The following is a 27,152-nucleotide window of genomic DNA, read 5'->3' on the forward strand; positions in this document are numbered from 1 at the left end:
GTCGTCCGCGGAGACGACCTTGCAGGACCTGCGGGGTTCCTAACCGGGTGCCCCACAGGAGGGCGCCGCATTCATTCTCGTAGCCTTCCCTAACCCCGTCTCTGGTTCCTGGGTCCCGCATATCTGCCATTAAAGTAGAACCAGAGCTGGCAACATCGTTCAATTTAGGGAATGTTGCAGGAGGTCATGCAGAGTACCTGACCTCCGGTAGACCCGTGAGCTGAAGAAGGCAATCAGGCTCCTCACCGCTTTCCTTGTACTTGGAACTACATTTCTCGCACTGTGTCGGTACTGGGAGCCACCTGGAGGAAGCAGCCTTGACAGAGTAATGTGTTACTGAGACCATCTGAACAGTATAGGTGACAGAACATTGTTAAGGCCTCTATATAGTATACTCTTCAAGAATCTGGATGGAGGTGTCATCTTGCATCCGCCTAGGTAAGTTCCCTTGCTAATTAAACCTGTCACCTACCAATCTGGAATGACCTGCCTCTTCGGGTTTCTGCTTTTCCTCTGTGTAGAGGAACCAGTTTTGGATTTCATCAGGGAAACTCAATGTCACGAGCGACTGCTAGGCTCACAGTCCGTGCTGCAGTCTCTTCCTGCAAGTCAGGGGTCTAACCCACCGAGAGACTCTCAGACCCCCAGGATCTACCTGGCACTGACTGAGGTCTCTGCCGTAGCCGTGAAACAAAGGAAGAACAGAGCATGTAAGATCTTAAATGCCTTTCAATATGCTCTTTACTCAAACATCAATCATCAATACACGAAACAGTGAAGCATCAATCATCAATACACCAAACAGTAAAGCGCACAGAGTAATACAATAATTGGGTAAAATAGAGTAATGAACCAGTCCCAAAGTCAATCAGAGTACTGGTGGGGCGAGGAAGGGTGGCTGGTCTGGCAGGTCGGTCCAGCAGAGGTTCGGCCCTAGTGGAGCACAGCGGGGTGGAGGGTGCTTGGAGTAGAGTGGCAGCATGGTCACCTCTCAGTGGAGACCAGCTATCTGAGCTGCAAAAGTACTCAGTTCTTAGGCAGTTTTGTGTGCCTTCTGGACATCACCTTATCAGGGCAGCCAGCCAGCGACCCTGACATCCACTTACCTTCAATAGCAGACCTTAGGAGTATAGCTGGTTACACCCAATTACCAGGGCAACCGGGCAGCTCCCTGGACGTTGTCTGCTAACTTCTCTGTGCATGTCCAAAACGGAGTTACTCTTGCTCATTCAATATGGAGTCACTCTTGCTCACACAAACTCATTCTAATAGCTTCCAGGGGTGCTCTACACACTCCCTGAGGTTGTAAACCAACGGGGAAGAGGGGAGGGGGCGGGGGGGGGGAGCGGGGGGTCAAAATCCCTATACTTTTAGGCCTTCTCAACTTTAAATTTATAAATTATAATTTTACGTTTTACCTTTTCTGAAAGTTAGTTTTTGTTATTATTCATCTACAAACAATTAGATGTGAAAACCAGGACTCATCTTTTTTAGAAGTCCTTTGCCTACCCTGGTGGGGCTGTTTTTTGCTATCTTGCAAAACCATCACTTCTTGTATGAGGCCTGAAATTTCACGTTTGGGTTTCATTTATGAATTTGATTAAGCCTCAAGTCCCAGATAACATGTAGATATTCCTAGGGACATTTGACTCTAGTGTGAATGAATTTAGGTTATTTCTGCGATACAAATGGAAGACCTGGAGAAGGAAGACACAGCAAAGTATCTGAGTTGTCTTTTCCGGCATGACAGGGGAGGAAGTTGTGAAAGAGGAGGAAATCAGGGCCAACTTCACAATTTCACCCAGCCATAGAACAATTTCTATCCAAGGCCATAGAACAATTATAAAATTTAACCCACCTCTTAAAACTGTTAAGCTATATTTCCCTTCAAACACTCCATCCAATTCTTTGATTTCTGATTATAGAACCAACAACAGGTACTACACATGGCCACCTAACTTCAGGTCAACAACAAAAGCAAACATACCACATTGCAGAGTGTTTAGAAAACATAGACAAGGGGTAAGGGATCACTCAGAACATTTTTTCCATGTTTATTATTCCCCATTGGTGAAGTAGCTTGTTCATGTCTTGGCTCATTTAACTATGGAATGAATGTTAATGGATTTCACATTTATTTATATGAGCTCTTTATATAATCAAGTTATGTGCCTTTTGTCATATAGCCAAATATTTTTCATTTTTCCCATTTAAGGAGAGATGTTTTTTAAAGTCTGGTTTTATCAACAGAAGTTACTAATTTTTGTGTAACTAAATGTCATTCTATCCTTTTAAGTTATACTGATCTAAGTTTAGAAAGCTAACATCTGGCAATAGATAAATATTCAATATTTTCTTTTGTATTGTCTTAAGAACACTCAATTAATTTAAATTTTACTTTGGCATGTAAAGTGTGGTGTCGTTCATTAGGTACTTTTTTCATTAGGTATATCTAGCAAATGAAATTAGAAAGCAATAGAATAGCAAAGATCACCCGTTTGAAGATAAGGCATATCCCAAATTATCATCCTTAAATATTGGAAGACTTTCAAATATTCAAATATTTGAATATCCAAATCTAGTCATGATGACCTGAGAGTAAACTGGGGAAAGAAGAATTGGAATCTGACTGTAACTAAGAAATGCAAATTATGTCCAAAAGTAGGAAAACATTAACAAAGTGTGGGATCTCCATAACAGCTACAAAAAGAGGAAAAATCGGCAGTGGCATCCAGCACATTATCTAGATAACGGGGTGTTCTGACCTAGAATTCCCTTTGGAATTGAACTGTCATCCATCAGTTATATAAGACATGAATTCTCCCCACCACATGACCCCCTCACTCCCCACTACCATCCTGCTACCCCATAGCTAATCCATAACAGTTCAGTTTCTCAAATCCTTTCTCTTCTCACCAGCTCCATCACCCTAGCCCAAACTACTATTATTTTTCTCCCTGGTCTAGACAAATATTTTCTTAATTTTTAGTCTACCTGTGGTTGAATGACCAAGTATTCTGCTCCAAGCTAGCCTTCCAATCAAAGATTTTTATCATAAAATGCATCTAAATCTGTCTATGGTAAAAAGAACCTCATGTTACTGTTAAAGAAAACTACCCTAACCCAGGTTCAATGCAATATTTATTTAGCACACATATATGTCAACATTGTATTAGATACAAAAGAAATACTATCCTTGGCTTTGTCCTCAAAGCAAACACAATATCAGATTTACATTGGAAACAACAATGAAACAGATTAAGTTCAAATTATCAGTATGAACTTGAGGAACTAGATATTTGGTCACAGAACTTGAATATGAAATCTCATGATTCCAGGAGAGGAGTGATAAATGCAGGTTACCAAGTTATTTTACAAATAGGGTAAGACTTAAGTAAAAAGTCTTACATGTAAATAATTTCCAATATTTTCATATTGTACATAAAGCTATATCTACTTTTCTATATCTGTATATCTTTGCATAATTATTTCATTTATTGCTCAGAATAAATTTCCAGTCTGCAAAGTTACACAGTTTATACGTTTGATAGCTATTGCCAATTGCCCTCCGGAATGGTTTCATCAATTTACAGTATGAGAACATTGTCTTTTCCACATCTTAATTAGCAATTATATGATTCCCAGAGTCAAGGCTATTATATAAGCAAACATGCTTTTGCATTGTTTTTAAGATTTATGAAAAAATACCAATATCACTTAAGTTTACTGACGGAGGATGATATATCCATACATGTTAAATACCAACTTAATACCTTAAAGCTAAAATACAAGCTTCTCCACTAGAATGTAAGGAAAAGCGCAGGGGAATGCAGGGATTTTTGTCTGCTCTGTTCCTGAGGGAAAGAAAGTTGAGTTGAGGTATGCTCAATTAGTCTCAAATTTAGTAACCAAATCCATGTCCTCAGAATCTGAATGGGGCAGAAGAAAGGCTCAAAATTGCATGAAATGAGCGCCTTCCACAGAAAAGCAGTAGGGAGGAAATGTTCCCAATTTACACCCTTAATTGATCATATATTATGAATGCTTTCCTAGTTGTAGCTTTTCTTTTAATTTTGTTTTTAATATCTTGACAGTACAGACACAATATTTATGTAGTCTAGTCCAGGTTCTCAAAGTGTTGTCCCCAAACCAACGTCATTGTCATCACTTTGTTAGAAACAAATTCTCAAAGCCCTTTCTCACACCTATGGAATCAGAAACTCTGGGCAGTGGGCCAGCGTCTGTGCTTTAACCAGCCCTCCAGGGGATTCTGATGCCAACTTAAATTTGGGAACCACTGGGATAATCTAACAGTTTTTTCCCTATGTTGTCTGGTTTTGGAATTATGATTAGAAAGGTTTTCCCCACCTAAGTTTAGAAATGATATCATTTACATTATCTTCTAATTTTTTTATCAAATATTTAATCCATATGAAATTTCCCACCACAAGAATATAATCTCCATGAGGATAAGAGTCTTCATCTATTTTATTTCTCTGTGATTGGTACATTATGGGTTCTTAATACATATTTATTATTGAATTAACTACTTAATTTTGGTGTAAGATGAGATACATCCTTTATAAAGCTTTCCTTGAAGCAATAAATATCAGAAAACTATAGTTAGCCTTTCAATTAGTCTGGGTGGTTTAAAATGGCAATTGATAATCCTAATTAGAATAACCTTAATCAATGAATGTGTGGTGTACTGGGGTTGGAATTCTTCATGGCATTACATTTTTGGTGCTGGTTCCTAAAAGAGAAAATTAAATCTCAAAGGACTCTTAGTTCTGTTAAGAAAAACTATCCAAAAATTTGGAAATAGGCAAAGGGATTATCCTGATTTTTGTCTCATAGAAAACATAACCCCAACACTTATAGCTTTATTGTGCTGCAGGATATTAACAAATTTTGTATATTTGTTAGCAATCTTATTAAATTGCTTATTAAGTCTTATAAAATTTTGTATATTGATTAGCAATTAGCAAGCATTCATTATTTTAGCCACTGTAAATACTTGGCACTTCCTAGTTCTCTTTGAATGAGGCTTACCATCCTGCTGGTTCCCTCATCAATGAATTAAATATATCTTTAGACATATGCTCATTTAATATTTATTTAATAGTCATATTTTTTAACTTTTCAAAAATAATACTCTGAGTTTAACCTTAATTTTGTAATAAAGATATTAACTAGAAAGGTTAAGTGTCTTATGCAAAGTCTTAATACTAGTTAGTGGAGGAGATGGGACGAGAATGTAGGAATAAGGAATGTAGGTTGGTAAGAGTACAAACTTTCAGTTATAAGATGAATGAGGTCTGAAGGTCTAATGTATAACATGGTGACTATAGTTGATAAAACTGTATTGTGTAATTGAAATCTGCTAAGAAAGTAGAACTTAAATGTTCTCACCAAAAAAAAGAAAGGTAAGTATGTGAGATGATGGATATGTTAACTCAGGGCGAATCTTTTCACAAATGTATACGTATATCAAATCACATTCTACAGTTTAAATATCTTATAATTTTGTCAATTACACCGCAATAAAGCTGGAAAAATGAAACCAAACATTTTATAATAAAAAAACATTTTTTAAGAGATGTAATTGTGTAAGAAGAAATCAGTGGAATATAACTTGATAAGACTAAAGAGGAACCACACAAAAAAAGCTTTGTGTTATTTGGATGTCAGTGGTAAAGACACAACTATCTCATTGCTGATCAAGATCCAATTCAGATATCTTTAATGAGTATTAGTGTAGCTTTTATTAGAGGTTCCTTGAGATTAATGTAATGCTTTCCATAAGTACTATACAAAGTTGTTACTCTTATTGTTTTACATAAAGATAATTGTTACTTTAATGGAAGCTGCAATACTAATGGAAACACAAAGATTTACCATATATCATGGAGTACAGGTTGATATCTAATTTAAGCTAAAAAATGCTAATATTCCTATGTCCATAAGGTAAAATCTCAAAGCTGGTTGAGACCCTAAAGATCTTTCATTCCACTTCTTCAAATATGGAAGTGGTTAAGAAACAGCCTCAGAATAAAAAAGACATGAATTTAGGTCGTTCTCACCCATCACTAAGGATGTGACCTGGGCAAGTTACTCATCTTTCCCAATGATAAGCAATCCCTTTGGTTTGTTAAAACTGATGTACAAAAATAAGACATTGTTTTACAGCATTCAATCTGACGATGACTATAAAGCATTAAGAACAATGCCTCATTCTTAGTACATCAAATGAATGATAGCTATCATTTATGTTATTATTAAGGTTTAGTAATTTCCCCCAAAGCCACACATTTAAAATAATTGACCTTACCAAAATGTAATATGGGAGTGTTTGTTAAATCAACATCAAGGAAAACTGAATCGTCAGTGGGCCTCAAACCTGCTAATGTACCAAGAACCACTGCTGTGTAAAATATTAAGTACAGTAAAATATTTATGTGACTAGTATATAATTGGCAGTAAAAAAAAGATAGTTATGATTATTACCACTACTGATAATTTTAGATTGCCATGTTCAGGTTCTCAAATATTTTCTAGTTTTAAAAATCCTGGCACTATTTCTTTAGCAATTTATAATATATTAAGGGTTTCTTGCTTTATTTTGTGGAGCCAACATATGGCAGTTGAGACAAAACAAAACAGATTTCAATCTTGTAATATTGAACTGCCTTATTACAGCCTTGATCGGCTTTGCTTTGGAAGATACTTAGTTCTTTTGTTCATTGTGATTTCCTCTTCCTAGAACAAGCCCAGTGAGGTGACTATAGCTCCTTCTAATATTGTTGTGCCAAAGTGCACATGGCAGAAATTCATCCCTTGCTCTTCTTGAAGAAAGCAGTTTACCCCTAATTATCACCAAGAATTATAGTTGGTCTAGATATTAAAGTGACCTAGCCCCTTCAGGGAGCTCTCAGCCAAGAACTTGAAAGGCAAGAAAAAGTTGGTAAAGGGGGTAAGTTGAAAGGCAGAATTAACAAAAGTTCATGCCATTTGCTAGGGAAGCTGTAATACGTCTGCTTCTCTCTTCATTCATTCAGCCATTCAGACTGTTGTTTGGATTCAAGTTTGCTCATTGAATGTGTGATGACCTATCATTTCATAGTTCTGAGAAATGGGTCTCACCAAGAAGATGGCAGTGTGATATATTATTGGTGGTTAAGTAGTAAAGATAAAAAGCAGCATTTATAGTATGAATTTAATTTATATAAAATTGTACATGTACATGTATTTATACATAGAGATAAATGGAATGATGTTCACTAAAATAATAAAAGTGGTTATCTCAGGATATGTGGGATTTAGAGTTTGATTCACTTTCTCTTTTAAAAAATAAACTTTTAATTTTGGAATAAATTTAGATTACAGAAAAGTTGCAAAGATAGTGGAGAGTTCCCAAGTGTCCTTCACCCAGTTTCCTCTGTAAACATGTTATATTAATGATAATACATTTGTGAAAATTAAGATATTAACACTGGGGGATTACAATTAACTAAACAACAGATTTCATACACATTTCACCAGTTTTTCCACTAATGTGTTTTCTGTTCCAGGATTCTATCCATGCTACCACATTGTATTTGGTCATCGTGCCTCTTCTGATCTGTGATAGTTTCACAGTCTTTTATTGCTTTTCATGACCTTGACATTTTTAAGGAGTCCTGCTCAGGTATTTTTGTAGAATGCTCTTCAATCTGGGCTGTCTGATGTTTTCCCATATAGCAGGGTTATAGGCTTCTGGGAAGGATCTCTTCTGGGAAGAGATGGACTGTTCCTCATAACAGCATTTCAGGAGGTACATGATATCAACATGACTTCACTGGTGATATTCACCTTGATTAGTTGGTTTGCCGGCATTCTCTGCTGTGAAGTTACTATTTTCCCCTTTCCAAGCTCTATTCTTTGGAAGCAAGTCACTAAGCCCAGCCCACACTCAAGGAGAGGGGAATTAAGTATTATCTCCTAGAAGTTCATTCATATATTATATGGAATTCTTCTATAGGAAGGATTTTTCTTTTCTCCCACTTTATTTATTCAATCATTTATATTAGTATGTACACATGTATACTTATTTGACACTATGTTATTTTGTTACTCAAATATTTCCGTCTTTGGCCATTGGAAGCTTTTTCAGGTTTGCTCCTCTGTTCCTTTAATTGCCCTTATCCTTTTTTTTTTTTTTAGCCCTTTCTTTCTGTATTTTGATGCATTGCTTCAATTTTCTGTATTAGCCTGCATTGTCTTCATGATTAGAAAAGTATCAGTTATTTTCACTTTAATATTGCGGAAAGATAGGACCACTACTTGGATGTTCTACCAACCAACTTTCTGCTTGTTTCTCAACTGCTTGGCAAGGTAAATAAGAGAGCAAAGAACAAATTCTTGCAGAAATTGTACTTCAGTGGGTGTTTGTGATTAAGTAAAACTACACTATTGGAATGAACTTCAATAGTTTTCAAGTGTGTGGGTGTTAGATTCATAAAAAAGATTTCCAGGACAGAGGTTTCCATTTGATCATTCAGGAATACTGATTGCACACCTTTGTGGTAGGCACTGAGGAGACAATAAAGAGGAGGCAGCATGAGTTAGGAGGTCAGATCATGGGAGGGAGATAACACGTAAGTATGCTTTTGGGTAAGAAACTTATAACCATGTCATTAGCCTTGGGTAGTGTGAGTCCTTGAGAACAGATATAAACAATAGTTACACTCTCGAGAAGTGGAGGTGGTTGTGGTTAAGGGGATGAGCCAAAGACAGGTCCAGTCAAGGTGCCGAAATGCTCTGGGAGGAGGCTGTCATAGTCACATCAAACTCAGAATGAACAAGGTGCTCTTACAAACCTAGTCTATGAAGTAGCCACTATCATTACCATATTGCAGAACTGAGGCACAGAGGGTTTACCTAACGTCCCCACGTATACACAACCGGGAATGAGCTGGGATTGGAACGCACTCTGGCTTTACTACTTCAAATGCTACTTACACGAGGCGACTTTTGAAAGAGAAAGCGCTCCTTGCCCAGCACTAACTGGTTCTACCGCCACGTTGCCTTGTGTTTTCCCTTCTCATTAGGCATGTCTTGTAAGGACCTATCATGTTTCCCACATTTCCCCGTTTAACTTTCCCTCGAGGGTAGACACCCGAAGCCACTTACAGCCCCAGGATAGCAGTAATTTACTTCTAGAAAAGTAAGGGACCTGCGCGGCTGCCCCCAGGGAGAGGCTGCAGATTGAACTAGCCCTCCACCCCAACCGCGGCTACGTGCCCACCAGAGGGACCTCACACAGCCCTAACCCTGGCGGCCGCAGCGACTAAAACGAATTCGGACTTTCAACTTCCGGGAAGAACCGCTTCCGGCGGCACCGGAAGCCCGGTGGGGATCATTTCGGAGACGGACTGACCGACTGTCGGTTCTCCCGGGCGCAGAGGTGATCTTCTCTCGGTCTCAGACTCCAGACGCTCCGGGCGTTATGTTGGAGCTAAGTGAGTGGGGTCCCTTAGCCGGGTCGTCCCGGGAGGCGTATATTGTTTGGCCTAAAGTGTCAGTGGCACAAACCATAAATACTGCGCTTTCGGAAGCTTTTCCATAATGCATGTATTCCTTGCGTGTACCATTTTTAGGCATATGAAAGCGGTTATGCAGCCAGAAGCAGCGGGCTGGCTTGCTCTCCCGGCGCCGCGGCAGGTGCGGCCCCCACGTTCCAGCCTCACCGGTGCCCAAGGCTTTCTGGGCTGGGGTTCGAGGCGAAGCCAGCCCGGATCGTACTTGTTCTACAATGACTTCTTACCTTTCAGATAATTTCCAAGGCTTCCAACTCTTACATTCAGACACCAATGCAACTACGTATTTCCAGCATCCGTTTTCAGATTGCATGAGTATCCTAGTGGCGAAAGAACACCGATTTGGGAGTCACAGAGCCTTGGTATTAGTCCTGATGACTGTAATTCACTAGTGGTATGACATTGGAGAAGCTTTTTTTTTTTTTTTTTAAGACCTCTGGACTCGCATTTTCCTTTTCTGTAAAATGAGGGGCTTGGAATAAGTAGCAAGTAAGGTTCCTTAAAGTTTTGACATTTGGATCATTGCCCCCAATGTGTTTTTCTAATTCCTTCCTCAATTACATATCTGTGATTTGCTTAATCTCTATGTGGGGCCTGTCCTCCCTCTCCATTAATCTTTGACCTTGTCAATTCTAGTTTTAGACTCATAAAAAAAAAAATTCCTAAGGAACCCTGTGCTTTCTGAGTACTCTTTACTTCTTAGTCCACGGACATGTACCTAAATAAGATTTTTAAAAATGTGCCATTTTTGAGGTATTGTGCCTGAGAATTGTATTGGTACACTTTAAAGACAGTGACCTCTGAAGGAAAGGACTTGGGCTTATTAAACTTTGCATCAACCACCTCAAACGCACTACCTGAAAGCTGGTGCTCAGGAAATGCTTGCTGAAAAGAAAACATGTATTTCTTACATTATTTTTGTTGCTCCTTCCCTTAAAAACTGAAAAAGCAAAGTTGTAACAATGCAGCCTTGAGAGCACAATGAAATAGAAGACTCAGGAGGAAAAGAACTATACTACTGAGTTCTGAACAACACTGTTGAGTTCTTTCTCAGTATTCGCTCAATAAACTCTTCTTTCATTCCAAGAAAGGTATTCAAAAGGCATATTTAATAGTTATTTATTGGGTGCCTTTTTTCCGCTCTAAAGCATCTTTTTTTATGGGGTGGGGGTGATGAGAAGTTGGGAAAATGTTAAAGGTTGAAAGACAATTCCAAGTAGAGGGAGCTTATACAGTTTTAAAAATTAGATGACAAACCATTGGAAATTACAGGTGGGTCAAAATAAAAGCTTGGGAGGTAGAAGAAATGAGGGGACTGTAAGAGTGTAAGAGAAGTGAGAAGTTAACAGAGGTCAGATAATGAGGCCTTATATATCATGTTTTGAAGTTGTACATTAAACTGGTGATTAATGGGGGGCCACTGGTGGGTGTTTAGGGAGAGTTAATGAGTTCAAATTTGCATTTTAGAAAAATCACTCTATTGTGATTTGGTTAGTTGATGTTTCAATAGTGAAAAAAGAACCCTTTATAAGTTTGTTCTTGTATTTCAGTTCTAACATAGTAGGGCCATTAACAATAATAAAACGTAATATCTAGAGAGCAGTTAGTATGGAATCCCAAGTCTCTGACTAGATTGTGAGCTCTTTCAGGGCAGGAACCCAGTTTTATTCATTGTTTTAACTAGCATACTGCTTTGCATGTAGTAGATAACTAACTAATATTTGCTAACTTGATTTCAATATTAACCAAAATATTATTTTAAAACTTTTTTTCTAGGAGAAACATGAACCAGAAGATACTGAAAGTGGAGAGCTTGCTACGATTTCACACTATTTGTCGGCAGCTGCACAGCTTGGGTCAAAGAAAAACATTATCACAGTGGAGGCATGTGTTTTCATCTGCTTGCCCCATGTGGACGGCTCAGCCTTATACCCGGCCCTGGCAAACAGATGCACTCTTTGGGGCTGCTTTATCTCAATATAGGCTTCTAGTAACAAAAAAGGTAGTTACAGATTTCTATCGGTTACTATTAATTTGGTCTGAGATGAAAGTGCCTAGAGCCATGAGTAGAAATCCATTCTGAGTATTTTGTCATTTACAGACTCTTTATTCCATAATGCTATACTCCAGACAATACATTTTTGTGAAGAAGGGAAGTTCTGGTTGTTCAGTAATGCTAATTAAGTTGATTACTTGGAAATTGGTATATAGTAGTGAATTAAGGATGTAAGATTTTAAATTTAGTTTGAGGTTTAACTACTTATGGGAATGTTAATTGATAGAAATAGGATCTGTGATTATGGTAGATATTCCAGAATAAATTGTCACTTAGAAGTTTTTTCTTCTTCATACATTCTGAATTTTTCATAGGAAGAAAGATCACGGAAATCTCAGTTATCTTCAACAAAATCTAAAAAGGAAGTGGAGGTATGGATCGGAATGACTGTTGAGGAACTGGCTAGCGCAATGGAAAAAGATATAGGTGAGCCAGATAATTTTATAAGGCAAAATATGGAAACATGGATTACCTGGTATTTTATTTGCAATAAGACTAAGGCATTCAAAGATAAAAATTAGACTGGAGGTTTAAAAAGATGTTAAGTCATTCCAATGTTTTTCACTTTAGGTCACACACTCTAATTTATTTCTTGGCTCTTTACCAAATATAGTTCTCTAAGATTTTGCTTCTAATAAAAGTGAAAATGATTTTCTTATCTGAACTAACTTTTCTCTCTCAGAAATTCTGTGGGCGATTAGACTAAGTACAAAGAATGTTTTTTGGTAAGAGGGACCATATTTATATTCATTTACTTTCCCTTCGTTTTTCTATAATTTTCTGATTTCCTTTTTTCACTAATTTTGACAATATCTGTAGTGCCAGCAGAAAAACTATATAGTAATAACTATAACTTTTAATAGTACTATTTTTATTTATAAATGTATAGTGTCATTTTTTTATTCTTTCATTACACTACAGATGTATTTATTACCAGTTTAGGATTGTTAGAACAAAATTTGAGTTTTCATCATAAACTGACATTAAAATTCAGTAAACAAGGAATAACCCACAATTGTAGCAAACTAAGTAACAAGTAAAGCAGACTCTTGGGGAAAAGAAAGAATTAATAATAACTCATAATTATTGAGCTGTTACTATGTAGTAGTACTTTATATTTAGTAACTCTGTAATTCTCACAATGCAGTAGAAGTAGGTATTATTATCCCCATTTATAGGTTGAGAAATTGAGACAGAGAAAGGATAAATAATTGCCCAGGATTACGCAGCTAATATGTGATACAGCCAGGATTTAAACCCAGGGAGTATGGCTCCAGAGCCCGTGCTCTTATCCACAGACCAAATTATTTATCAAGAATTACTGTTTTGTAAATTATATCAGAGCTAGAATTTTCATGTTTCCTGCCCAAAAGTGTTACCGCTCTTTATGCATATACATCCTTACAAAGAACAGAAAGTTAGGACATTGTCTTATTTTTATAACTTTGCAGTTGTATTATATAGTTATTTTATAACCAGAAAACTTTAAGAGAACAAATGGATATAGTCATTCAGAATTTTTGCAAGGAAAACTGTATTGATATGATTATAAATAATATTGATAGTAGGCTTGATTTTAAAACTTTATTTTTGGCAATTTTCATACATGTATGAAACCAGAAATGATAGAATAAGCATAATATATACATGAGCCAGTGACTACAATTATTAATAAATCATTTAATCCTAAATACTTCTGTATCTATTTCTAAAAGGTGAGGATTATTTTTTTAAACGTTACCAGACACACACACCCATAATCATAATAATCATAATAATTCCCTTGTGTCATCAAATAAATAGAATAATTAAAATATAAATTTAATTCTACAGATCAGTGCTCTAAACCCGAAATTGTTTTGCAATGATTTAAATAAAAGTTATCTACTTGAAGCTTATTTACTTAGATACTCTATGTGTGTTCATATAGTCAGTTTGGGGATTCTGTATTGGTGAATTCTCTAAAGTATATTTGTAGCCCCCAAATCAATACTCTCAGTGCTATGCATTCACTCCCAGACATATGCAAAGTGGTGAAAAATTTGAGTTGCCCAATCTCACATTTCTAGCTGAGGTTCAAGGAGGCAACACTCTGCAATTTTGTTTCAGCTTTCATACTGTAAACAAGTGTCATTTTTGTGGTTTATTTAATGCCACGTGTTTTGCATTTTTGTGCTTTTTGTTGGTGATTTCGCTGTTTGAAATGGCCTCTCAGCATAGTGCTGAAGCTATAATGTGCCTTACAGAAAACATTACATGTGTTCGATAAGCTTTGTTTGGGCATTACTTATAGTGCTGCTGGCTGTGAGTTCATTGTTGATGAATCAATGGTATAGTATAGTAAATATGGTGTCTTTAAACAGAAACACATAAAACAAGGTACGTATTGATCAGCTGATAACAATGTGACCAGAGGCTAAAGGAACCTAACCCTGTATTTCACCTCAGAACAATGGTTCAGTATTTGCAAATTCAGTATTCATGATGATTTTTATAGAGCATGAGAACGGGGAATAACAAGAATTGACTGTATACACACACATTTGTATATGCATGACATAGTGTAACTAGAACTAGACTGTGATAAACTACTCAATATTAAATGTATACAACGTGCAATTTAATGTTTTATTGATGGCTAAGATGGTTCATAAGGCACATCAGTATTCCAAATATATATGAATATGCAGAAATTCCAGTTCATATATATGCGTTGTATTTTAAAGATCATTTTCTTTTTAGCTTCTTTGTGATTTGATATGTTATTCCTTTCACTGAGTATACTGTTTATATTGATATTTAGTAATAGAGGTCAATTTCTTAAACATTTAATTTTATGACCCTAAAAGTTTTTATCTTATTCCACCCAGATTGTGTATATGAAGCTTTAATGAACACTACTATCAACATAGATTCACTAGAAGCAGACTCACACTTAGATGAAGTCTGGATCAAAGAAGTGATAAAGAAGGCAGGGATGAAGTTAAAATGGAGCAAATTAAAACAGGACAAAGTCAGAGAAAATAAAGATGCTGTGAGAAGGTAAAACATAACCATATATATTGTGGGAAGGAGACCACATAGTTTTATTTACACTTTTTAATGGAAAGATTTTTCTGAAAATTTCTTTTGCAATTAAAATGATGTATGAGTATAGGTTAAACTTTTCTTCAAAGTGCTTAAAGCATGAGGATGTATAGTCAGGTTATAAAACTCTAAGAGTCATTTTTATTAGTTTTCCAAGTATGTATATTGATCCTGAATTTTAAACAATTATCCAGTTCTGCTCATTGCTATGAAGATGCCAACTGTAGGTTGGCAGTCATATATTTTTGTCATAGTCATTGTATGTATAGAAGAGGAAAATAGTTAGACTAATCAAAGCTGAATGTTGGGTTTTATTGTTAATGGTAGTTCAGAGAGATAACTGCAAACCAATTCACCAGCTATAACATGTTTCTGATGTTTAAGAAATGAAACTCCTTTACTGTTAATTGTAGGCCCCAGGCAGATCCAGCTTTATTAACCCCAAGGTCCCCAGTTGTTACTATAATGGGCCATGTTGATCATGGGAAAACGACGTTACTTGACAAACTGCGAAAAACTCAAGTGGCAGCAATGGAAGCTGGAGGCATCACTCAGCACATTGGTGCCTTTCTTGGTATGAATGCAAATTACCTTACAATGTGCTTGGGAACCCCAATATTGTTTTTGTAAACCAGGTGTCATTGTATGAAATATACAAATTCAAAGTAAAAGGGACTGCTAAAGGCTAAAGCCATTGGTTTAATGAAACGTAGAGCAGGTGGTTAATAAAGGTTATTTTATACATTCTACAAGAAGAAAATTGTATTACCTTTTTATTCTAGCCCATTCTTAGTTTGGTTTAGTGAACTTAAATTCTTCAACGCTTGGTTGTGATAATGTTGCTAATAATAATTAATAGCTACCATTCACTGTGCAGCCAGCACTGTTCTGAGCCCCTCATACGCTTTATTTTTTATCTTCCAAGCAGCATCATGAGGTAGGTATTGATATTTCTACTTACAGATAAGAAGGCTGAGGCTTGTTTAGGTTTAAGTTACTTGCTCAGGGTACACAGCTAGGGAGTGCCAAAGCCAGAATTTAAACCCAAGGCTTTCAGACTCACATCCTGGGCTACTAAACATATACAAAATTGTCTTTGTTGTTCAAGGCAGTTGTGCAGCCAATGTTTGCTAATGTAGGAGTGGCTGCCTGTGTAGTTATCAGTGTATTCTCTCTCCAGAATATATATCAGTTGGTACCCTTAGGCAAGTGGCTACATTCTAGAAAAACGAAGCATTTTTGTTTGAATTTTTACATGAAAAGAAAACCCTACAGGTCTCACTGGTGTGTTAGCACTTTTTGTTATGAAATGTGATCTGTATGGTTCTGATTAAGATTAATGGAAGGAATAAAATTATTTTAAAGAATTACTGTGTTTGATAATGTCACATATATTCCTACATATTAGGGAAGTACATATTTGAGTTTTCAGTCTTTTTGAATTTCTGTTTCCACAGTCTCTCTGCCTTCTGGAGAAAAGATAACCTTTCTTGATACTCCAGGACATGCTGCTTTCTCAGCCATGAGAGCCAGAGGTGCTCAGGTCACTGACATTGTCATATTGGTTGTAGCTGCAGATGATGGAGTGATGAAACAAACTGTAGAATCTATTCAGCATGCCAAGGATGCTCAAGGTACTGTGTGGCTGTGCGGGCTGACGAGAGTCACTGTTCTGGGGCCATGTGCATGGAGCTCATTTAATCTGCATGGTGATCTGAGGATTATTATACGTTTACAGAGATGGCTCTAAGACAGCTGACTTGTTTTCCCACAGACATAACTACTAAGAAAAGTGTAGGCAGAATTCAGTTTGGGACTTGTGATCACAAGTACAGTCCTTCCTCTACTGTTTACTTACTTGGTATAGTATGAGAATATAGCAGTCACAAATAACTTTTTTAAAACCTTTTTATCATGGAAATTTTAAACAGATGTAACAGTAAGAATAGAATAATGAACTTCTATGTCCCCATCACCTACGTTCGTTAGAAGTTGCAAAGTGGTGATACTCTAATTTTGTTATTCCTTGTTCATTCATCATCTGGACTTCTCTAAAGAGAAACTTCCTCCTCATCTGCTTTAAATAAATTCTGATTTGGTCAAATGTATAAAATTGAAACTTTTGGAAAATTACTTGGCTATTTTCTTCCTTATTTTTCCCTATTTAAAAATTGTAACACACACACATGCTCTGCACATTTATTCTTATTCTGATATGACCCTGTACCCCCCGAGAAAATACTGTTGCATTGAGAAATTGTACCTGATGGAGAGTATCGTATTCCCCTGGATTTGTTGGCAAGGAGACAAGAAAAGGTTGAGAATCACTGATCTAGTCAAATTCTTTCATCTCACGACATGAAAACTAAGACCCAGAGAGTGGCGGGAACTCCCCTCATTACAGTTAAGCTGCAACATGTCCACATTTGGAATCTGATCTTCTAGCTTTCAGTGTTACTCTCTTTCCTTTTTAATTCCTCAAAATTGCCTTTGTGGAATGGACTGTGTTTTTAATGATTGTAGGGAACATAACAAAAAGAAGAGAATGATAAATTTGCCAGGGATTCCATAACAAAGCAGTTAGTTGGTTGACATAGGATAAATTCTTTGCATCATGCTTTCTATACCTGTTCTCTTGGTCCCTGTTAAGTTCCACCTCATCAGTGTGAAACGTACTTTTTCATAATTGTAGATTGTGGGTTGCATAGCTTTCTTTGTGTCTGTTTTCAATTTCTGTTCCTTTGATACCTGAAAAATTTCAGAGTTGGTGAATCCCAACTATCTCCAAGCATTATCTCCTGGAACTTTGTGTCATTTCTGTAATGAGAGGGTATGTTTAGTAATGACAAGTAGATTATAAGTACATTTTAAGTATGTGGATCTTTTCAGGTCTTTTATTAGATAAGTATAATGCGTTCACTAGGTAAGAGAAAGCCAGAAAAGGTTGGTGTTTTCATTGTGAATACCTGCAATTGAAGGTATCATCATTTGCCCTCTTCTTAACTCTGTCTCTTTCAGTGCCCATTGTTCTTGCCATAAACAAATGTGACAAAGCTGAGGCTGATCCTGAAAAAGTGAAGAAAGAACTGCTGGCTTATGATGTGGTGTGTGAGGATTACGGAGGCGACGTCCAAGCAGTGCATGTCTCTGCACTTACGGTAAACGCAGGCACATCATAGGCGACATGTTCACATGGGAATGAACATAGTACATTGTACCTAAAGAACATTTCGACATACGTACTTTTTGTTGTTTAAAAGTTCTGTAGGTAAAGCTGGTATCATTATCCTGGTTTGGGAGATTAGAAATTCAGCTCAGAAAAGTCAGTCACCAATCCATGGTTACATAGCTGATCAGTGGGGAATCGGGTTTAAAATTAATGCTTTTCTTATTATGAGATACTTAGAAGAATAAATGGTAAATGATGTGAGGATGGGGTAATAGTAAGCTAAAGACTGTTTTAAGCAGAAATGAAATCCAGCTGGTAATAAAATGCTTATTTTTATAGCAAAAACTATAGAATGGTCCTAGGGCATTTAAGAGAGATTTAAAGAAATGAAAATTTCACTAATACAAGCATGAAACATTTGGGTTCACTTTGTAATGATTGACTCAATGTTTCAATGAATTAAATTATAAGTTTTGTAATGTTATTTAAATTTCCTTTTAAATTACCAATTATTTTTTTCTGGTTGAAAAACATCAAGGAAACTCCGTACCTGCTTTGTGACAGCAGTTTCCAATTCTCTTATTGTATACAGGTTGCTGCTGAGTAACAATTTCCTTTTTTGTCTACTCTTATAATATTCCGGGGTTTACGCATATTCCAGACTTTTTTCCCTGATCATTCACTATATTTGTACTATATTTTGTACTATATTTTGCCACCTTCCTCCAATTCAGTCTCATTTTATCTTTATTTTTCATAAATTTGTTAACTCCAAGATGTTTAGAAATTATGCCTCCATTAATAATAAAACCATGCCTCTTTTTCTCTGAAACTCATCAAATGCCACCTTTGTTATCTTTCTAATATACCTGCAATTGCACTCTGAAAGCAAGGTTAAAACATTTGAAGGCGTGGCTACCTTTTCTGCCCGGATACCATCAGATGAGTAGGTACACGTAAGCTGCTTAGGCAAATTTGTAGGCCTGGCAGAGATGATTCCTGGGGAATGGAGGGAGTTGGGAGAGAGGGGCAGGGAAGTAAGACAAGGCCTACTTTTCCAAAGTAGATACAGAAGACTAGGTCATGCAGAGAAACAACCCCAGTTCTGCTTTTCAGAGCAGCATTTTGTAAATTGGAATAAATACTAGGATTGAGTAGATGGGTAAGCAAAGTATTCATTCAGTTTTGTTTGCAGTTGTCTCTTTTACACTGTAACAAATGCGAGCAATCTCTTAGCTGACAGAGAGCATGGAAAAATCCCTTGCCCATCAGTTCCACTTCCATCACCAGTTAATCAACTGCATGATCTTGGAGCCCTAGAAAGCGTAATAAACAGATCATTAAAGGTGAAAGAATCATCTAATCTTGTCCTTTATTTTATAGTTAAGGAAAGAAGATCCCGGGAGAGTGATTTTTCAGGGTTGCACATTTGGGTTGTTCAAATGGATCAGATGAGAAAATAGATGTGAAAGCTTGTTCAATTGGATAGAACTTCAATGTAAAGTAGCATTGTAAAGAAAGTGAGAGGAAGCATATTATAGGGATAGATGGAGGAGAGAGAGAATGAATGAAGCATGTGTTTTCAAAGGATATTAACAAGCACCTCTGGTGACCACATTTTTTTTAAATAAACATATCCACTGTTTCTTGCAAAACCTGTACTTGGATCAGGGTTTTTTGCTTATCCTTCCCTGCTTCCCTCCCTTTCTTCCTTCCTTCTAATTGGGTAATTCATGCTTTTCATGCTTAAAGAGAAAAGTACAATATAATTGTGAAGATTATTTGGCTTTCTGACCCTGGTACTTACATTTACAGATAATATTTATTAATGTATATTACCATTTTTTTGTTGTTGTTAAAGGGTGATAATCTGATGGCTTTGGCAGAGGCAACAATTACTCTTGCAGAAATGTTAGAATTGAAAGCAGACCCCACTGGTCTAGTGGAAGGAACAGTAATAGAATCTTTCACAGACAAAGGAAGAGGGTAAGACTGTTAAAATGCCTGCTTTTTAATAATTTCATTCCATTGTGTTGTGACTTGATTATATAACAATGTATTTTTATTGCCTGTTACTATTAGTCCATGAACAATATTTTCAAAGTATTTGTTTTGAAAACTATTTTATTGCACTAGCACGCAGAACACAAAAATGTAGTTATTAGTAGACCACAGCAACTATCTTTATACATCTAGTAGTCATACTTAGATGACTTAAGTAGTTCAATTTTTTTCCCCCACTGACTTAACTGAATTGGTAAAGCCTCATGGACTAACATAAATTGGAATGAAATGGTAATTATTATTTTAGGGTTTCTCAATTCTTTATGTCTTTACCCATTAACATATAGGAAAGTCTTTGGAATGGTGTTCTCTTCGTTAATTTCCTTCTCTAGCAACAGAAGAGGTCTTCTCACTGCTTAAAAAATTAGTTACAGAAAAGAGATTAGGATTCTGTCCAAACACTCAGCTATCTGCATCCATTAGTACCATAACCTTGTAAAAAATGTTTTTTGTTTGTCTTTAAAAAAAATGTTTTTATTGTAGTAAACATGCATTACATTAAATTTACCATCTTAACCATCCTTAAGTGTACAGTTCAGTAGTATTAAGTATATTCACATTGCTATGCAACAGATTGCTAGAGAATTTTTTTATGTTGCAAAGCAAACTCTATACTCGTGAAACACTAATTAAATTTCCCTCTCTATCTTGCAGCCCTTTGGAGCTACCTTTGGTAGCTACCTTTCCATTTTCTGTTTCTATGATTTTGACTACTTTAGATACTTCATATGAGTAGAATCATACAATGGTTGTCCTTTTTGACTGGCTTATTTCACCTAGCATAATGACCTTGAGGTGCATCCATGTTGTAGCATGTGACAAAAATTCCTTTTTTAAGGGTACATAATATTCCATTGTATGTATATATCGCATTTTCTTTATCCATTCTTCTGTTGATGGACATATGGGTTGCTTCCACCTTTTAACACTTGTGAAATGTTTTTATAGTATGAAAAACTGCTTGAGAAGTTGAGAAGTGGTGGAATTAACCCTGTGGGTACTTGCTATATATATATTTAATTCTCATAAAGATATATTTGCTCTGCTTAAGAAAATGCTGTTACATCCTGGTTTTGGCATTAAGAATACATACTTTTATTTTTATTTTAGTCCTGTTACTACAGCAATAATTCAAAGAGGAACTTTGAGAAAAGGCTCAATTCTGGTTGCTGGAAAGAGTTGGGCAAAAGTACGCTTAATGTTTGATGAAAATGGAAAAACAATTAATGAGGCCTGTCCCAGCATGCCAGTGGGAATTATAGGCTGGAGAGACCTCCCTTCTGCAGGAGATGAAATTCTTGAAGTAGAATCTGAGGTATATTAAGCTTAATTCCCATACATTAGATATGATATAACAATTTTAAATATTAGTCTCTGGTGTCATACAAAGTATATCAATGTTAACAAATAATTCTAGACTATAAGGGTCTATGGGGTGCCATTTTAGAATTTGGCTGTAGATTTCTTAAACATTTGAGATAGGATTTTTTAATTAGATAATTTAAATTATACACAAAGCCCCCAAATTAAAGTTTTATAAGTTTCTTGAAACTTACAAAATTAGCAGTTTTATATATGAGTTAAGCTAATTTCACAGTAGAGGAAAAACACAAAGCTTTTAACCCAGCAGTTACTGGTTTCTGTTTAGTTAAATAATGCCTGTTTTTTTTCCCTGCAAAGCCAAGGGCACGTGAAGTTGTTGACTGGAGGAAGTATGAGCAAGAACAGGAGAAAAATAAGGAGGATCTGAAAATGATAGAAGAAAAGCGAAAGGAACACCAAGAAGCACATCGGAAAGCCCGTGAGAAGTATGGCACTTTGCACTGGAAGGAGAGATCATTTATAAAGTACCAAGAAAAGAAAAAACAAAAACTCTTAAAGCCAAAAGAGAAAGCTGAAAGAGATTCAAATGTACTTCCTATAATTATTAAAGGTGACTTTTAAAAGATTTTACTTTATAACTCATTTTTGGAATATATGTATTTCTTAATTCTTACAATTAGTGCCATTAAATTTAAGCCAAAATTATTTCAGTATTTTGGGGGAGACTTTTTTTTTATTGAGGTGTAAGTGACATATAACATTTTATTAGTTTCAGGTATATATAACATATTTTGATATTTGCATGTATTACAAAATGGTCACTACAATAAGTAGTGAACATCCATCTCCATACATAGCTAGAAAATATTTTCTTGTGATGAGAACTTTTAAGATCTACTCTCGACATATTTATTTTATAACTAGAAGTTTTTATCTTTTGACCCCCTTCACCTTTTTCATCCACCTCCCACTGGGGGAGATTTTCTTAGTAAACATTTTTCTTGCTGATTTTGTTGTTAATATACATTTGATCCATTATACTTTATTAAATTAAGTAGATATTTATAATGCTAAACCTAAGTAAAAGTGGTAAATGCCATTCCTATTATAGTTGTAAATAGATTGTTGTCATTTTGTCTTAATGCTAACTTAACACCAATAATTTGAAACTTTTGCTACATTTAGGTGATGTTGATGGTTCCGTTGAAGCCATTTTGAACATTATGGATACCTATGATGCTTCACATGAGTGTGAACTAGAATTAGTACATTTCGGTGTGGGTGATATTAGTGAAAATGATGTTAATCTTGCTGAAACCTTTCATGGTAAGGATTCCATTTCCTGTTTGTTTAACTGTGTTCCCTTGTATATACTGTAAACAGTTTGCTTCTGTCTTTTGATCCTTGCCTAGTTACACCCAACATTTACCCCATCAGCATCACCCTTGCTGTTGCAGTCAAGTCCCAGCTACTGACTGAGGGTGAATGGGATGTGCAGTATTTCAGCCATAGCGCCACTTGTACTGCATCCTTGGGGAACTATTTCAAGCCCCAGTAGAGTTTCTTGATTATTTTTTTTTAAAGGTACCATCACTTCCTCCTCTCCCTGCTCCTCCCAGTTCCCCACTCAACCCAAGGTTGGTTTTCTGTATCTTTCATGTAGATATTTGAATGCTCCTAACATTCTAATCAGCCGGTTCAGCACTTTTCTTTATCTTTTTCTTTTGGCTACCTGTTTTTGTTTATTGATAATTTTACAAATCATCTCTTTCTTAAAGTTCCTTTTAGCTTTAAATGCCTAGAAGGCAGGGACTGTTTATTAGTCAGACTTGTGATACACAAAAAGGGGATTCTTGACTCTCTTTAACTAGGTCTGACACCTAACAAAGTACCAATACTGTTGAGTGATTAATCATTTAGGAAGGAGGTACTTCATGATCTGATTTGATTAGAATTAAATGGTACCTCTACTACTGAAAAGGGATTTTCGGTATTGCTGGTTAATTCAAAGTATTTTATAGGAACTAACTGGCCTAGCACTGTTCTGTGTAATATAGGGTATTGAATGATTTCTTAATGATAAGACTTTCAAGGTGGTTGTTTTTCTCTTGATTAAGCTGATTGCATTAATTTTTTTCACTTGTTTAAGGCAAGAGTATTTTGCTTTTCCCCCCCAAGGTATTTGCCTTTAAATACATTATTTGTTCTTTGGTAAAATGGTCAGCTTCATGGAACTTCTATAATTTCTTAAATAACTCTTGAACTTTACCAATTAAGTAACTATTTTTGAGCACCTTTTGGCCAGCTGAATACGTAGGAGTAAACCAAAAAAGTTGTAGATAATAAGATTATAATTTAATATTAGAATTATTAGTAAAATAATAATGTAATATTTCAGTCCTAGTCATTTGTTTTCTTGTTTCTCTGGTCTAAAAGTCAAAGCTTTGTTTAGCATACTGTCATGCACATTTATGGGCTCTTAATATTTCTTAAATGAATGGATTTAAAAATCATAGAAATTTTTCTTATTAAACAACCCACAATAGAATTTATAAAATCCTTTTATTAATTTGAAAATTGACTAGTTTCCATGAGAAAAAATTACAGAATTTCTCATCTCCCCTGCTGGCTTTTAATTTATCTAGAGGAAATAAAACAATGTAGATTTGAGTTTCTGCTTGAAAGACAAATTGTTTAATGCAGTATTTGTGCTATTTTACTGATTGTATTTTTGCTTGCCAGGTGTTATATATGGCTTCAATGTGAATGCAGGCAATGTTATCCAGCAATCAGCTGCAAAAAAAGGAGTAAAAATTAAACTTCACAAAATCATTTACCGTCTTATTGAAGATTTGCAGGGAGAATTGAGCAGCAGATTGCCCTGCACTGTGGAAGAGCATGTAGTAGGTGAGTGTTAACTGCATGTTACTTTTAAACATTCATATCTTAGGTGCTGTAAATAACAATTGAAAGCAAAGTTTGGGGGAAATGTATTTCACTGTTGAAATAAATTCACTATTCCAATACATATCCTGTGTTCTAGAAAAAAATTACTATATAAAAATTCAGTGTAACTTCATTTGTATTATAAACACCTGCTCTCTGCAACACTTTGTGCTTAGGCCCTGAGGATACAAGTCAAGTAAGGCAGTAAGAACTCGTCCTCAAGTTTAGATCTGAACAATTGCAATATAAATTAGACTAGGGTGGGAGGCATAGATTATCAGCGTGTTGTGGAAGGAGCCATTGATTTTGTCATGGAGCTGGCGGAGAAATCCGCCACGAGAAGAAAATTTATTTTACTTTTAAATTTTTAAAAATGTTCTTTCAAGCATATCCCTTGGCCAAATTAAAGGCTAATTTCCAGAACAATTACAAGAAAAGTATAAGGAACTCCCTCCCATGTGCCCTTTACCCACTTTACCAATCGTTTACATTTTGCCCCATTTGCTTTATTCCCCCACCGTACACAGAGGATATTTTTTCTGTACCATTTGAGAGTAAATTTGAGATACTGTCTATTTGCCAATAAATACTTGCATTTCCTAAGCACAAGGATGTTCTCTTATAAAACCACATAAACGATATCAAACTCAGGAAATTTAACATTAGTACTATTATCTAAGCCACAGTCCATATTCAAATTTTGTCCATTGTTCCAATAATGGACTTTATAAGTATGTGTTTTACCCCAGCCCAGGATCATGGATTACATTTAATTCTTCAGGTTTTTTTTACCTTGATTTTTTGAAGTGTATAGTCCAATGACTTTGTAGAACATACTTGAATTTGGATTTATCTGATGTTTCCTCATAAGATTCAGTATTTGCATTTTTGGTTTACAAAACATTTAAGATTTTCTCATCTGCTTAACATGTTCATACAGAAGTTTGTATGTTCTTATGCTAAGAGCAATTTGGAAAACTATGAGTGATATGAGGGTTTCTAGGAGTAAGCATGCACCAGTCAAATGACACTAACCCTAGAAAGTTGGCACATTGCAATGTGTGGTACCATGTCATTATTGGAATTTTAATTTTTAGTCTGAAAAGATTAAGCTGAGTCACAAAATAAGTAATCTTAAGTGGATTTAAGTTGCCAGTGGTAAAATTAAATCAGGTAATAACAGATGATCTATTCTAGAAAATATATTGAGGCACTGTTGAAAACTACGTTTCCATAGAGCAGACAGGAATTGTATTATCATCTAGTACACTTTATTCAGCCCGAGTTCCATTTTTCCTTCATTCATTCTTTTGGTAAGCACATGTATTTTTGTGGTTTTCTTTTCCAAGAATATCCAAGGATTTTCCTGTTATTTCTAATACTGGTCAGGAAAATCAAGTTGGAGTCAGAAAACTAGGACTTCTTTCTATGCATGAGTTTGTATTTTTCTCACACTTTTAATTCTGCCTTGCATAACGTCAGAAATTATGTATTTCTCAGAATCTTTTCTTTACTGTATTTAATATTCTCTTCTTCCTAAAGGTGAGGCTTCTATACTAGCTACCTTCTCTGTAACAGAAGGGAAGAAAAAAGTTCCTGTGGCTGGCTGCAGAGTCCAAAAGGGACAGTTAGAAAAACCAAAAAAATTTAAATTAATCCGTAATGGACATGTTATTTGGAAAGGTAAGCAACATCAAAATGTTTCTATTGTATCATCCAGTCACCAAAACCTCATGATTCTGTGTAACCACGTGAAATCTGTTCGTCTTTCACTCCCATAATCCTAGTTCAGGCCAGTCCTTTTTGCTAACTCACAATCTTGATGGATTCCCTCCCTAATTCTGATGACTCCACGGGTTAGTCCCCTAATCTGATTTTCTCAACTTCTAACAATTGGCCCCAAACTACCTTTTCAGCCATGTCTCCTACACTTCATCTACTTGCGTACTTCCATCCTTTCTTGACCTTTTGCCTGCAATGTCTTTTATCCTTGCTTATCTCATTCAAGTCCAGAGTACAAATCCCATCTTCTGCAGTCTTTAAAATGGGAGTTAGTATCTTTCACTACAAATCAAATCTTTACAACTTCATCTCTCTGGTATTTAGTCCTATCACTTAACATGACAGGACTGTAAAATTTAAGTTTTAGTGTAATTTTCCTCTGAACGCCAGACTACATAGCACTTAGTAGGTGCTTATTATTTGTTCAATATATAAACCTTAAGTTGTTTTTTTTTTTTTAAGGCTCATTAACCTCACTGAAACACCATAAAGATGACATTTCAATCATCAAAACTGGAATGGATTGTGGTCTCAGTTTGGATGACGAAAAGATAGAATTTATAGTGGGAGATGAAATTGTTTGTTATGAAGAAAAGGAAGTTCTAGCCAAGACCTCCTGGGATCCAGGATTTTAAAATTAAAAATGTAAAAGATTAAATGTTTTTCTTGCTTTATTACAGAATTAGTTCTGCTTTATTGAAAAATTCAAAAAGTACCCAAGTAGTTCTAAGTGTTAACTTGCATTAACAGTTAAAAGTTAAAATGCTACAGAAACAGGGAAACTTAAATATTTAAGGATGCCTCCAACTAGAAATCCTGGTATTAAAAAAATGGTAAATTAGTTATTGGCGTATCATTGAATTTAATGGTCAGAGTTAAATTTTAAATGTTTTAAGAATATTAAGAGAAGTACTTCTCCCTGAATTGAGCTCCATGGGCAAAATATGGCACCAAGTAACTGCTTGAAACTGTATTTTTCAGTGTCAACAGTACTAGTGAGCAAACATGAGTCTAAATTCCTAAGAATGTCTGCATATACTTTTGGTCATGGTAGTGGGGGTGGGGTGCTACTGGCATCAAGTGGGTAGAGACCTGGGTAGAGACCAGGGATGCTGTTCATCCTGTGATGCACAAGACAACCCCACAA

The 27,152-nt window shown here is 35.8% G+C and overlaps 1 protein-coding gene across 8 annotated transcripts; it reads left to right on the top strand.

The window, feature by feature from the left end:
- The first annotated feature begins 7 nt into the window (after positions 1-7).
- On the top strand, positions 8-26,687 carry MTIF2 (mitochondrial translational initiation factor 2). 8 transcript variants are annotated; one of them, XM_019719625.3, is made up of 15 exons: positions 9,389-9,500; positions 9,813-9,972; positions 11,355-11,580; positions 11,949-12,060; positions 14,505-14,676; positions 15,135-15,295; positions 16,179-16,355; positions 17,740-17,879; positions 19,752-19,876; positions 21,065-21,269; positions 21,635-21,887; positions 22,463-22,603; positions 24,020-24,184; positions 25,766-25,906; positions 26,468-26,687. In XM_019719625.3, exons 3-15 carry the CDS (start codon positions 11,362-11,364, stop codon positions 26,638-26,640), a joined length of 2,184 nt encoding a protein of 727 aa, XP_019575184.2. In that variant the 5' UTR covers positions 9,389-9,500; positions 9,813-9,972; positions 11,355-11,361; the 3' UTR covers positions 26,641-26,687. The 8 variants fall into 8 exon arrangements, with proteins under 8 accessions (XP_019575194.2, XP_019575176.2, XP_019575222.2 ...); XM_019719643.3 differs by having other exon boundaries at positions 9,813-9,940; XM_019719635.3 differs by lacking the exons at positions 9,389-9,500; positions 9,813-9,972 and adding an exon at positions 8-438.
- The last annotated feature ends 465 nt before the right edge of the window (positions 26,688-27,152 follow it).

This window comes from Rhinolophus sinicus, chromosome 2, assembly GCF_057876585.1.
Source record: "Rhinolophus sinicus isolate RSI-liver-muscle chromosome 2, RSI-T2T, whole genome shotgun sequence".
NCBI classification, from domain to species: domain Eukaryota; kingdom Metazoa; phylum Chordata; class Mammalia; order Chiroptera; family Rhinolophidae; genus Rhinolophus; species Rhinolophus sinicus.

Excerpts from the sequence above, each read along its gene's own strand:
- MTIF2 (XM_019719635.3), top strand. The coding sequence starts at position 11,362 with ATGAACCAGAAGATACTGAAAGTGGAGAGCTTGCTACGATTTCACACT. Across the intron at positions 15,296-16,178 it reads GCACATTGGTGCCTTTCTTG|TCTCTCTGCCTTCTGGAGAA; the intron begins GTATGAATGCAA and ends CTGTTTCCACAG. Across the intron at positions 17,880-19,751 it reads TGCATGTCTCTGCACTTACG|GGTGATAATCTGATGGCTTT; the intron begins GTAAACGCAGGC and ends TTGTTGTTAAAG.